The sequence below is a fragment of the Scomber japonicus genome, chromosome 11 (genome assembly GCF_027409825.1).
Source record: "Scomber japonicus isolate fScoJap1 chromosome 11, fScoJap1.pri, whole genome shotgun sequence".
NCBI lineage: Eukaryota > Metazoa > Chordata > Actinopteri > Scombriformes > Scombridae > Scomber > Scomber japonicus.
The window spans coordinates 28,046,689-28,061,250 of NC_070588.1; the positions used below are offsets into that span (position 1 = coordinate 28,046,689).

The window sequence follows — 14,562 nt, forward strand, 5'->3', positions numbered from 1 at the left end:
ATACATAGACTTCTCTGTCTACATGTTGAATTTTACTCTGGGGCTGTATTTCATGGTTTGGGGTTTTCCTGTTTCAACATGACAATCCCTGCACAAAGCCAGATGATGATGAAGTGAAGGTGTGAACTCCATTTAGCACTTCTGGGGTGGTCTGGGACACCTTCTGTGAGCCAGACCTTATCAACCAACATGAGTGTTGGACCTCACTAATGCTCTTATAGGTTCAATGGGAGCAAATCTCTGCAGTCACACCATCTTATGGAATCGTCCAACGTCTTATGGAAGAGGCTATAGAGGAGGCTTTTGTTAGACGTGTCACAATAATGACGTTATCGACTTATCATACATTAACGCAATTATCAACATCATCGTGTCTATATATGGAATTATATGATACATGGACATGACCTTGATCATTTTTAGCATCATCATTAGCAGCTAAGAGGCTATTCATGTCACATTGGCTAAGCAAGTAGTGTCCTCCATTCCTCACTGTGCTCGTCCAATCTCCAATCCCACCCCCCACCCCCTTATATTATTATGCTATTATATTATCATTATATCAGTGGTATAAAATGATCTTCAAATGACAATAATATTGTTTATCGCGATTATTTCTGAGACAATATATCGTCCAACAAAAGTAGTTATTGTGACAGGTCTAGTTGTTTAATTGATCAGTTGATCTAAATAAAGTTAATGAGCAGCTATTCAGTTTAAGTCCAGTTTCAAGTGGTTATTGTTGTGACAGGCCTAGCTTCCCTAGCAGCATTTTAATGTCCATGAGTGAGATGTCAACAATAACACAAGGATGCAATGTTCAGCTATCCACATACTTTTGGCCATGTAGTAGTAGTAGTAGTGTAGTGTTTTTTCCCAGTTTCTTGTATTAAAATACCCCCTTTTAAAAATGAACACAACTACTGAAACTGGAGTAGACAGATGAAAATCACCCCCCCCCCCCCCCCCCCCCCAAAAAAAAGTGGATGTGACAGAATGGGTAAAAGATCCACTCCACTTTTAATCTTTAAGAAGCAGCCAGGATGTCAGGTGGAGTTACAGAAAGGTCTTGACAGACTCTGGCTCAGTGGGAATCCCCCCCCCCCCCCCTCACACACACACACCACCTCCAACCCCCTAACCCAGCAGCAGCAGCAGCAGCTCCTATATTTATTGCCCCTGTAAGCATTTTTCTGCTTCTCTGACACATTTTTATCCCACGGGTGCCCATTCTGCCGTCAATAAAAATATTGTGTCCTCTCTGTATCAGAGGGGTGTGTGGGTTTACTATGTGTGTGTGTGTATGTATATGTGTGTTTGCTTGTAGCAGCACTTGTATCTGCACACGCTTAATGAGAGAATGTGACGTTTCTTGTTTTGTGTGAAAGTCGAGGCATTTGGGTGCAACAGCACATTGGTGTAATACAGATGGTCATAATGAGTGGTCATCGTTATAGTTGCTGTTCCTGACAGTAAAGCTTGATGATGCACAGTGTGATGTGATGAGGAGAGTGAAGAGAGACATATAAGTGAGAAAATTACAAATGAAGCGACAGTGGAAGATGGTGTTCTCTGCCATATGAAAGATGTTGCTGGCAATCGCATAGACATGCTCATAAACAAACATCCACAACAGCATGCATGTCAGCTATTCAGCCATATGGAGATATGGTAAAGAAATACTGCTCAGATCTGCAGATGCCTCAAAGTCCAGATGGGAGGAGAAGACTGTGATCTGACAGAGAAAACTGTACAGTTTGGTTGACAGAGACAGAGGAACCCTGAGACACACACACACACACATACACACACACACACATACACACACAAGTTCTGATATGCACACACACCCACACACTCATGCACACCCTTCCCCCAACCTCATCGAACTCCCCTGAGAAGAGTGCACGCTCAGCTCACTTAAAGTCTCAACACATTCTGTAGGTGTTTGCACAGGGATCATCCAACCACGACACAACAACAAAAAAAAAGCATGGTTTACAAGTGTCAGACGCCCCTCGGCACCACTCCACTCACCGCCTCCGAGTCTTCGAATCCATGTAGGTACAAGTTATCGTACATGGAGGAGTGAGATTCCGAAAAGCAGTTCCTCTACACTGAAATAGACTTGAGACAGAAGTGACTGGCGATCAACCTGCTCCAAGAGAGAGGATGGATGATGAGGATGGTAGAGTGACAGAGCACAGCAGTCTCCTTCTCCACATGAAGGTAGACCTCAGAGCGACCACACCACACCACACCGGAGCAGCAGATGAAGAGGAAAAAAAAAAAAAAAGAAAGGTGGAGCCCTGTGTTTTCCTGATGCTGAATTGGATGTTATTGCCCCCGAGCCGAGCGAGTGTTGGTTCCCATTATAAGGCAGCCCGGTTGTCCCCAGAGGCAGAGCAGACTTGGCATTTCATCTGCCTTCCAAGCTCAGATCACACAAGCCAATCCCTTCCTTCTAGCATTGGCTGATGACAGAGGTGGGATGCAGCCTGCCGATTGGTTGGCAGTGAATAAGGAAGAGGAGAGCGGAGAAGAGAGGCAGCACAGTTGGAGGTGGGGGGTCTGCAGCATGAGAGCAGCACTTAACCAGCGAGCTGTGTGTATATATTGATGTGCGTGTGTGTGCGTGTGTGTGTGTGAGGTAATCTCCTGACACCGAGCACAAATGTGCAAAGACTGACACATAATTACACTCAGCATTGCAGCCGAGGTGAACACCTGAGTGATGATACTTCAAACAGGAGACTGACCTGATGCTACTGAGATGCTGATCTGTTGGAGCAAGAGTTCATGTCATTACAGCTTGGGGGACGAGCCGCGGCCATAAAATGAATCTATAAATGGCTGTTGCATAGAAAGAGATTATACATAAAATCAATCAAGAAGAGCCACAAAAGCTTTCACAGACTAACGGTGGAATAGTAATCTGTTGCTCCTGCACGTTTAAACCCTTTTAATATTTTATACATCACATGAAGTGATTTGTTCCCTCATGAAATAGAATGCGTAAAATAAAATAACAATACAGATACTATTTATTTGTGCAGCTAAAGTCACAAACTGTGCACTCAAACATAAAGTAAAACTTATCTTAAAAGAAATAACGATTAAAAAGATTAAAAAGAACTAAATAGCAACTGAATTGTGAGGAGGTGCAATATCACAGAATGCTATCAAATATAAAATATCCTTTTAAAAAACTGTCTGCATTGAAATATATCCCTTCCATGCATGAATTATGATAACCTCAGTCAGTGTTTTTATTTTTTTAAGGCATTAAAAAATATATAATTTTTTTTTCATCAAATTACTTCATATTACATTATAACAACACAAATCAACTAATTTACAACCAAAAAAGTTATTGCAGATGGAGTGGTAGTGTACGGTAGTGTCCACTGTGGTGGCTGAAGTGTAACTATGCCATCAAAATCCATTATCATGCATATATAAGAAAACAGCTTTTGAATAACTGTCCAATGTAATGACCACTCTGCGTGAAAGGGTTAATATCAGTATGGTACTAATATTTACTATTTCTCTGCATAATTGTATTTCTATCATTTTTAGCTATGTAACATATGTGAGAGGACTGCAGGAGAAACATTCAGAGTAATGTTTATTAATGTGCATGGTCTCTATTTGGCAAATCAATACATTAATCAAATTATTCACACATCTATTTTATTTCAATAGGATCCAGTCTGAGTGAAACGGAAGGCATATGTTTAGTGAGCAGCAGCCCTTTGACAAAGTAGAGTAACGGCGCCCTCTGCTGTCAAATAGTGTCACAGCAGATGCACCTGCTCTTAGACTGTCATCAGTCCTGTCTCAGGTTTCTTTTTTCTTCCTCTGATCAAACACTTCTCAGGACAGCTGAATATCTGAGCTGGGTCTTACTTTTTTAAATCTGGATTATTAAAGTAAACTTTGTATGTGTGTGAGTGTAAGTGAGTGTGTGTGTCTATCGTCACCCAGTGGTAAGAATTTATACATGTTTGAGTTACACTGTATAAACTAATCTGAGGGTTTAAAGCACTTTATGAAAGACACAAATTAAATGTAAATGCACAATTAAAGAATATGTTTAAAATATATACTTGACTTTAACGCCTGGTGATGATGGAATCTACACTTCCTGGCTGCTCGGTATTTAGCTTTAATGTAATTCGAGTGCACACAAAAAACCCAGTGATCAACTCAGATCTGTTGTTTTTAGCAGAAGTGGATTACACATGATTAAAAAGATCCTTGTCAGAGGATCTCCAGGAGTTACAGATTTACCTGAAGCACTGGCAGACTAGTACATCACGCCAGCATGAGCTATGAGAGCAGTGGCAGAGCAAGTAGTTCACGAATTAAAGGCCGCTGAGTTGAGCCATGTGACCTACATAAGAGGGATTAGCCGTGTAAAGAAGCCCATTCCTTATCACTTTGCAGACTGCCAGCCTGAAAAATTTAGGTTAAAGAGATGTGCTTCTGCTTAATGTATTGTGACTTAAAAATGAAATTCAATTTTTGGGAGAAAGTATCATGAGCTTTGCCATCCCAATATGAGACTTTATTTAATATATGCAGGCCTTATAGTCATCCTTACTTTCAGATTTGCATTTTGGGCAGAAAGGATTTAAATTTAGAGACCCTGGCTGTGAATATGAGCTCAGACTTCAATTTACATTTTTTAAAAGAGGTCTTTGGTTCACCCATGTATTTCAGTTGTGACTACAAAGTCATTTTCTGGTCAGCCTCGGGTGACAAGACCGTTAAAAAAAATTGCACAGCCTCTGTACAAGATCCAATTATGATTGTGTGAACCTCAAGGTATCCTGCGATGTTTTCATTGCTGAAAAAAGATGATTTTGTTGCCCAACAGAACAAGATGTGTACATTATTCTGTAGTCCTGACAGATTTCCTACCTTTGAGAGAACTGCAAGGTCTTTTTTTATTACTTCGGTTGGCAGAAAACGTTTGTTTTGCTTGTTAATTGTATTTTGTCTGAAGGAATACAGAATTTGTGAGGTAGCATTCACCCTTTTGCAAACACTTATACAACTATAACAACTATATGAGCAATCTAAGTCAACCAATGCAGAAAACAGAGAATGTGGAACCAGAGGAAAGCTTCTCATTGGTATCTGTCTGCTGCATTTTACACAGGGGGGCCACCAGATCCTCCTCCTGCACTCTCTCTGTTTGGATTTCTTCTTTACTACATCAAGAAGATTTTCCCCTTCCTCACCAGGGAGGCAGTCCAGCTGCTCATCTGGGTACTTGTGATCTCCCACCTGGACTACTGCAATTCCCTCATCTGAGCCTCTGCTTCTACCATCAAACCCCTGCAGCTAATCCAGAGTGCTGCTTCTGCTGCTGCTGCTGACCTGGTGTTGAACCTTCCCAAGTTTTCCCACAACGCTAATCTTCTCTGTTCATGACACCCGCTCCCTGTTGCTGCTCACATCCAGTTTAAAACTTAGACGCCTGGCTACAGGGCAGTGAAGGAAACAGCTCTAAGACATGGTCAAACCGTACACTCTGGTCTCTGAACATTTATCCATCCCATCACTCATAGGACCCTTCCGAAGCTCGTCTCAGTCAAGGCTCTTCTCTGTACTTTCTCTATGGTGGTCATGTTCCACCAAAGGCTACAAATCTACCTTGAGAAAACATCCCTAAGCACATATACCTCAATACCCAAGACACTTTTAGTTGTTTGTTTAAAAGGTTCCCAATCCCAACTTTGAATGGTATCCAGCTCTTGCTCCTGCTCGGTTTGGACTCCCTTACTGTGAATTGGTTTGGACAAAAGCATCTGCCAAATTAATGTAACATTGTGTGTGATGTATCTTCAATGCTTCAGCCCCTGATAATTCCTGAGAACAAACATCTGCCAATATTTGGCATCCTCTTATCATAGAGCTCAAAGGTTGGCCTGGAAACCGTTCAGGCATCCGCTCACCAGAGCCGCAGAAAAACATCTGTCCATGCATGTATGGCACACCATCTGTGACAACGGCTCTCTACCAGAACCTTACTGTAACACACATCGGTATTTTTAGATTAGTCACTGAAAGTAATTGTCTCTGAACATTGTTTTTTCCTTGTTGTCATTTCAGTTAGATCTGAAACAGTTGATGAATCAAAACATCAATCATCATCGGTCATTTTTCAGCTTCTCAAAATTGAGAATTTGCTGTTTTTCTGTTTTATATCATTTTAAAGTCAAACTTTTGGGGGTTTTGGACTGTTTGAAGACATATTTTTAGACTCTGGGAAGTCATTACGGAAATTAGCCATTATTTCCTAACATTCTGAGATGATTCAACTCATCAAGAAAAATTATCAGCAGATCAATTAGTAATGAAAACAATGCTATGTCAAGATGAATGTCTTTTTCATCGATTTTCCGTAAGAGACCAGTGTTTACAATTTAGGGGCCTCTAGTGGTGACATTGCAGATTGCAACCAAGTAAATACCCCTCCCCCTCCAGGTGTGCAGGAGAACCTACAGTGGCGGCGAAACAAAAAAACACGGAAGACCCTCTTTAGAGCCATTGTTTGGTTTGTCTATTCTGGGCTACTGTATAAAAACACAGCAGTGCAGCATGGCGGGCTCCATGGAAGAGGACACACTCCCTATGTAAATATAAAGGGCTCATTCTAAAGATAACAAAAACACAACTTATTATCTTATTTTCAGGTGATTATAATTTACTAAAACATGAATATTATTTTATATTTCTACCAAGTCTGTCTACTTGATGCCACTAAATTCTACACACTGGTCCTTTAAAAAAAACTGATCAGTGTGATGTCATCCAGCACTGACAGTTTGTTATACTCATCCTCCCTTAACCCCAATACTTCATCACATACTCCCTGAGCAATTCATCACCTCACTTTGCTCTCAAATTACTCCATATCCAGGAGGTAGGTAAACACAAACAACTATAATGCCCAGGCTTTTGCTATGTGTCATAGAATTAGATTTCAAAGCATAGCAGTGGGATAAGAAAGAACTGAAATCCTGCCAAATAGCTACTGGGACTTACTGTAAGAGTTTTTAAGTCTAAGATGACAAAATGTTCCAGTTAGGAGGACAACCTGAATAGTTCCTTTTAAGACTGCATTCCGCTCAGCTTGTCTTCTTTCATTTCATGGGAGAATTTACTGTAAAAAACAAATGGAAAAAGGAGGAGGAGGTGCAGTTTCCTGCTAATCAACCGTCTGGGCTTGATCCCTGTTGTTGAAGGGCAGTTGTTACTATGGATACACGAGGGAATCAAAGAAAACCCACTGCTCCTCTTCTCACCTGATGACGACCAGACTAGTGATGACACAAATCACAGCGGGGGTGTTGAAGAAATCTGTGAGTGTGTAATAGGGAAAAAGAAGTGTGCCAGAGATTTCATGGCTTCATTTCTTTGTCTTTTCTTACATTTTCTTTCTTTAAATGTTTTTGTTTCATTTCTTTTGAGTACAATTGCTGTTACATGTTCTTTCTGTCCTTTATATGTTGTATTCCTTCCTTCCTGTGAGTCACATAATTACTCCATGCCGATTTCATGCGCCAGGCATTCAATAATAAATGAGCGAGTCAACAACATACAGTACAATCACTGGGGTGCTGGTAATTAAAAAACAAACCCAACAGTTAAGAACTGTAATATTAATGAGAATCCATTATCATCTGGAGTTATGCTCAGTAGCATCCATACTGAACAGATTTAGTTAATGGTGCAAGGTTTGACATTCAGCCCCACTAGATGTCAGTAAACCACTATTTGCTATGAAAAGATATAGTGAACTGATGGTGACCTGAGCAGAGAATGAAGTCACACTCCCTCAGTATGTGTTGTTATCTGAGCTTCTCTGTTTTGATAGCTAGTCTTGATAGCGTGTTCGCTGTCCTAATGTTGCATTGCATTTACGGGTCGGCACTGGGAATGATGTCACACCCGAGTTTAAATTGTTCCAGTTTAGAAGTCAGAAATCCAGTTCTAGCCAGGTTAGCCACTGATAGCAATACCAGTTGATAAACACGCATTTCACTGTATTTTGCTTTTACAGACAACGTAGCCAAATGTCCACAGATAGAATTAGACAGTGCTGTGTGTACGGCTGATTTAATGAGATACAAACAAGAAAAAAAACATTTTAAACAGGATATTACTACAACTTTCACACTGTTGATGTGCAGGGCAGCTATCTTGGATTTTGAGGTCAGGGCTGATGAGGGTTTTCAGAACTTAGTAGTTAAAAACCCAACTTCAGTTGAAATTTCTGACTGGGAACTTGGAAATCCTGACTTCCGATTACAATTGGAATGCACCATAACCATGACATCTTCAAAATGGCGGTCGGGTAGCGAAGTTTCTCAGATTAGGATTAAAGAGTACCGGAAAATATATTAGTGGAAACATTTGAAATGAGAAATAGGTCATGTACTGGCAGAATCTGGATCCATATTTAAGTAGCACAGAATCTGAGCTTTGTGAGCTGTGTGTTCAGATGCAGCTTTCTTTGTTCCCCTTAACTTTATTGAGTAAACACACGTTTATTTTGATCTGAGATGCTGGTGCGAAAGTGTGACATCTAGTGGAGCCAAATGTCTTTTATTGCACCTTTAAAAGTGAATTAAATGCAGAATTGGAAGAAGGTTTTATGACCCTGTAATGTCTTAGGACTGTGAATCTAGTCACAGAAAATGACACATGTACAATCTGACCTACTTATATTGGAAAAAACAGCACCTACAGATCTGTCTATTTGACAGTATCATAAATCATATCTGGCTATTAGATTCGACAAGCTGTCATATGCCTTAGTTAGCATGTCCACATGAAAAAATCTCCGACTTGATTGGGTTTGATTTGATGTGACTGTTTCTCCTAAGAGAGGCACATAGTGTTAGCACATGACGGAGGAGTTTGCTCTCAAGTATGGAGAAATTAAAGAGAGAGAGAGAGAGAGAGAGAGAGAAAAAAAGGTGTTGGGACAAAGGTAGTCAATGTCAAACTGTCCTTGTTTTTCTGAATGGCCTCTGCAGCCTCAGTTCCCTTGGTAACTTGTTAGTTGGATGTCAGAGTCCAGGGTAAATCCCTTCTGTATTCCAACTACAGAGGGGACTTAATACATGCAACCCATTTGAATTTGTTTTACAGTAGCACATATAAAGGGAGTTACTGCATTCAAACAAACCTGCTTCTTTATGAATTATTCAGGCTGGTTCAGCTGAGCGACTGAATTCACAATTTGATACAAATCAAGGCTATTGATTCCTTAAACTACAGCAGAGGCCAAAAGCTCCGGCCTTGGCACCATATCAGGAAGAATTTCGAAATGAGTTCAGACTGCATATCTTCAGTTATCTTCACCCACTGTCAGTCCTGGGATTGCATCCAAACTAAGATTTGATTTGAGTGCTTTTGATAGACTAATGGATAAGGTTCATTACTGTACTCTTCTCCCATAGAAGATTTTATGTTCAAATAGTTGAAAAACGTTTCCTGCTGCCAACAAAATCTGTTTAGAGGGACTCCTCTGGGAAATAAAAATGGAAAATAAATTAAAAACAAAATCAGCTGATTAGATGAGTTCTCAAAAATTTCCACCAGGAAACTAAATTGTTAGATGGATGAAGAAATGGAACGAAAACTTTGCTTTTAGATCTTAATGACTAGTGGGGTAAATAAAAATACAAAATTTGGTTTTAAAGTGGCGTGTTTTTGGTGTGTGTGTGTGTGTGTGTGTGTGTGTGTGTGTGCGTGCGTGTATGTGTTGAAAATGTGCATAAAACAGATTTTAAAAAAGTAAAAATTCCTATTTAGAACATATCTTGGTCACAATTCTTTAACTTCCAAATAATCTATTGGATACTATTGGAAAATGTTTATTTATGTTATGTGTTTCTTATAGGGATGGGCATGATTAATCGATGATCGATAATTGATCGTTAAAAATGTTGTCGATCACATGAAATTTTTATCGATCAAACGCTGGTTTCAAATAGAAGTTGTGTTGCGTAGTGTGAGTCTTGAAGCAATGCAATGAATTTCACTATGTGGCAGCAATGAGACATCTTACCATATTTGACAGAGAAAACGGCTCAGCTACCTACCAGCTGCCGTAGATATCAAACGTAAACATGAAGAGGTCAAGGCAAAGTTTGGCGTGGGACCTTTTCAAACTAAAAATGACAGAGTTCATTGTAAACCTGCACCTTGGCCAGGATACCCAGGATCATAGCCCAGGATAGCACCACAATGCCTCTTCATCCCGGCTACTTCAGTCCCGTGAGAGATTTCCGCTGCTGGACTAACTGTCACCAAGCTGTGCTCACTGATCCCTGAGCATGCTAACATGCTAACATGCTAATCAACAAGAATCAGTAGGCTGGAGTTACTTTACTTTGTTAGCAGTGGACAGTCATCACTGTAGCCTTTAGGTGAGTCACTCTGGTTGTTTTATGAGGCTCTAGTCAAATAAGCATAATTGTGAAGTAACACTATCTCTGTCACTCACTCTCTCTCTTTCTCTCTCAGCTCGGCTGGGTGCATTTTGGAGTCCTTTAACGTTATATTTTAGCACAAACTGTCAGTCTGGAGTAATATTCTGTTTTTTGATTAAGTTGTTATTAGATTTGATTGTTTTTTTTGGAAGTGTTTCTAAAAGAGGCTCAATTCATCATCATGGCATTTTTAAGATAAAAAAATAATGATTAATCGATAATTGATAGTTAATTTTCCTGATGATCAATCAAGAAAATGTATTCAAATGCACATCCCTAGTTTCTTATATTAAATATGAATATTGGCTGATATTTTCTCATCAGATTTATTTCAACTTTCAAGAAGCTCTTCATGAAGTGTGAGCCAAGCTGTGCAGCTGTGTCTGGAGCTCAGGCTAATTCAAGGCTAAATATTTAATGTTAATATGCTGACATTTTGAGAGCATGAAACACTTAGGATCAGATCATGTTAGCCTGTTAACATGCTCATACTGACATATTAAAATACGAGACCATACAGCAATGACATCCATTCATTTATACTCACTTAACATCTGGAGTGTAAATGTTACTTTATTTTAATCATCTTTTTCATCACTGATACCTGATATTTTCACATGTATTACATTTAAAAATATGCTAAAAATGTCCGAATTTAAAAAATATATATAATAAATACAAAAATAGAATGTCCTACCTGTCGGAGGATGAAGCTAGTGGAGGTGGTGCTGCCGTCTGACCTCTTCAGTCTGCTGCGTCTGGAGTAAGTCCCTCTGTTAGCCTGGTGAGAGCAAAACACACATATTATAAATCCGCTTTGTCACTTTTTTTGCTGTATCGCCCCTTTATTCACCCCCTACACTAACTCAGGGACATCTTCCCCCCCTCCAGCAACCCCATTAAAACACCAGCTTCTCAGCCCCTGGAGTTGCCTCTATCAGCTGCCTCACTGATGACCTGATTACATCAATCGGTGTTTTCCCGCTTTATTAGAGGGTCATAACAAAGTCAGCAAGAAACTGCTGTTGCGTGAACATTTCCCTGTATCCTGACCCACTTCCACATGCAGTGGATTGTTTCAGTGCATGAGGAGACAATGAGGTAGCACTACACCTGAGATACAATAGAGGGTTGGGAGGAGAAGGGGGCGGTGGGGGGGGGGGGGGGGGGGGGGTGATAAATGAGCCTCACTAACAGTGGAAGTGCAGCATCCTGGCCTCCATTAAAAATAATCTTCACTACAAGCTTGTGTGTGTTTTTCTTTATTCCCAGGACAGAAGCAAATGAACCTCAGAAAAGGTGCATCCCTACTACACAAGTCCATCACTCTATATAATGAATCCCTTTTGTAGCTTCATATTAGCCTGCCAACTTTATATTATGCATTTACAGGGTTGGGGAGCAACGGATTACATGTAACAACGTTATGTAGGCCTATTTAAAATGCAAAATACGAGTAACTGTATTCCGTTATAGTTACAGTTTATATTGGTGTATTCTGAATACAGTTACTTTCTTAAAAAAGATTACTATGAGATTACTGCACCACGCAGGTTGCACTGTGCGGATGCAGGTGGCATTATGCACACGCTGATACACTGCAAATCAATGCGGGAGAGCACTTTCCACACAACACCAAATAACCAAAATGACAATTGCCGAGAACCACATGAACAACAAAAATGCCTTTTTGGCATGGAAATACAGAGAATATTTTACCTACACACCTGGTAAAGAAGGTCACAACATCAAAGTGCAGTGCAAGCTTTGTTTACCATCAAGAAGCTGCTTTCAGCATCGAGAGACTCCACGTCTAATTTGAAGAAGCATGTTGAGTTAAATTGGCTAATTAGCGTTAGCTAGCCGGTTGGTGATGTAAGTTATAACCATTGGGTGGGGAGTGGTGACTGACCCCTTCGCTGTTTTTATGGTTAAAAGTTGTGTCTGGTCGCATAATGTTCCTACTAACAGCTATTCCAACGTCTCTGGATCATTTTGAGTGGATTCAAGCCAGTTTCCATTTATTTACATGGCATGGGGGATGAATTGCAGATAGCCTGCCTCGTCGTCCTCAATGCGAACACACAGTTTTTGTCTCCATCTAGTGGTTGAACTGTGCTACTGTGACAGATTTAGCCAACAGCACTACTTTCGAGAGGGCGTGAACTTTCTGCTGAAGCCCAATTCTTTCTTCATTGATCAATATTTAAGAATAAAAATTTGAATTTGAATTTCCCTAATTTCTGATCTGTGGAAAGTAATAAAGGTAAAAGAAATGGAAGAATGTTGACTCTTGGATGTCATTTTTCTTTAAATAGTATCAGTTGCAGGACAAAACGTACCATAACTTTACCATAACAGATAAACACGTTCAACTAGACGATTTTGAACTAAGCTAAAAGTAATCTAAAAGTATTTAGAATACATTACTTGAGTAATCCAAGGGACATGTAATCAGTAATCTGTAGGGGAATACATTTTAAAAGTAATTGTTATATGATATTAATGTCAAGATCACAAAAGACAAACAGAACCATTTGCTGGTTTTCTTTGTGTAAAAATGACTCAAAATATTAATCGATTGCCAATTTTCTAATTTATTTCTTGTCCATGAACTCATCAATTAATAAATTAATTCTCCCAGTTCTACATTCATATTCTTATTAAAGATTTAGCTGTCTGCTGTTCTTACTACCATCTGTCTGTACAGTATTTGATATCTCATATGCATTGTGATGTCAATCCTCAGCCTACAAATATACTATTATACTGTCTATTCAATATATAATAACTTCCTTTATGATATATGCAGCCAATAACCTTCATAAAGTGCCTAACATAATCCACTTGACTTGCACTACAAATTGAAAGTATATTTCTGAACGGCACTATCTTATTGTGTATATTCATAGCTACTGTATGAGTCAGAGAATCTTAGTTTTTGGCTAATTGGCATATTTTCATTCTAACCTCCTAGTTTGTTTTTATGATTTATGTGCCCAATATCTTTTTTCCTTTAATAACATACCCCATCTATCTATTATATATGATGATATATTCCATGAGATTATATAAATGTTACCATATTGTTTTTTACTGTGATATATTGTTACCTTCAATATCTCAGGTTATTTCAGGACACTGTAGGCAATATTATGAATTGGATTTATAGCCCGTCTGGATTTTTTTTAATTATTATTAATATGATGACCTAACTTGATCTGTCAGGTATTCCATTTGCCAAATTAACTTAAAAAAAGGTACTTTTATAAAGGATTTATAAATGGATGTGAGTGAGTTATTAGATTGTTAACACTAGAACCAGACTTCCGATATGAACATATTGACCAATAATCTTATACATACAGAACATAAACATAAAATGCACATTTTTTCTACAATGGGGTTATCAAACACTTGTGACAAAGGAGGCAGGATATTTTACAGTTTAACTATAAACTTTAGTGTATAAAATGACATCAGAGTCAAAGAACTACACTGGGGATTGAATCATTATAATTAACTATAATAATTACAAAATTAAACACAACAACAACCACAAGTATGTACGTATTTTAATCCATTTAGTTTAAATAGGCTATCAGATCTAGCTGTTTTGTCACTTTGTCAGTCAGCAGATTCTTCTTGGTGATGTCTTTTACACACTTTACAATGAGGCTGCCTTTATAGCTCCATAAATAAATGCTCATGATTAGATGGAATCAATGGAAATGGAACAATGGAAACTAAGCATGCTGCCTGATGAAGACAAAGCTAGCAATCTAATCTGAGATTTAAATATGGGATCACTATTTGGCAAGCAACTGGTCACTGTTACCCCTTTTTGCCAGTGAGTTATAACAGCTTATTAATGATTTAGAAAAGATTCACAACCTAATTAACAAGCCAATTATAAACCATTCACACAGCCTTTATACGGGTAGACATGTCTGGTTACTTTAATCATTAACAGCTTTTCAATGGATTTTCCACAAAAATCAGTATATCAATATACTGCATAGATCAATATCCCCATGTAAACTTC

General features: G+C 39.0%; 1 protein-coding gene across 2 annotated transcripts in view; it reads right to left on the reverse strand.

Moving 5' to 3' along the window:
• Nucleotides 1-14,562, reverse strand: part of cacnb4a (calcium channel, voltage-dependent, beta 4a subunit) — a 44,680-nt gene that overhangs the window by 29,253 nt on the left and 865 nt on the right. For both annotated transcript variants that reach the window (XM_053329272.1, XM_053329271.1), the window contains exon 2: nt 11,215-11,298. In XM_053329272.1, the coding sequence (XP_053185247.1) occupies nt 11,215-11,298 (84 nt within the window). The remainder of the gene's footprint in view (nt 1-11,214; nt 11,299-14,562) is intronic.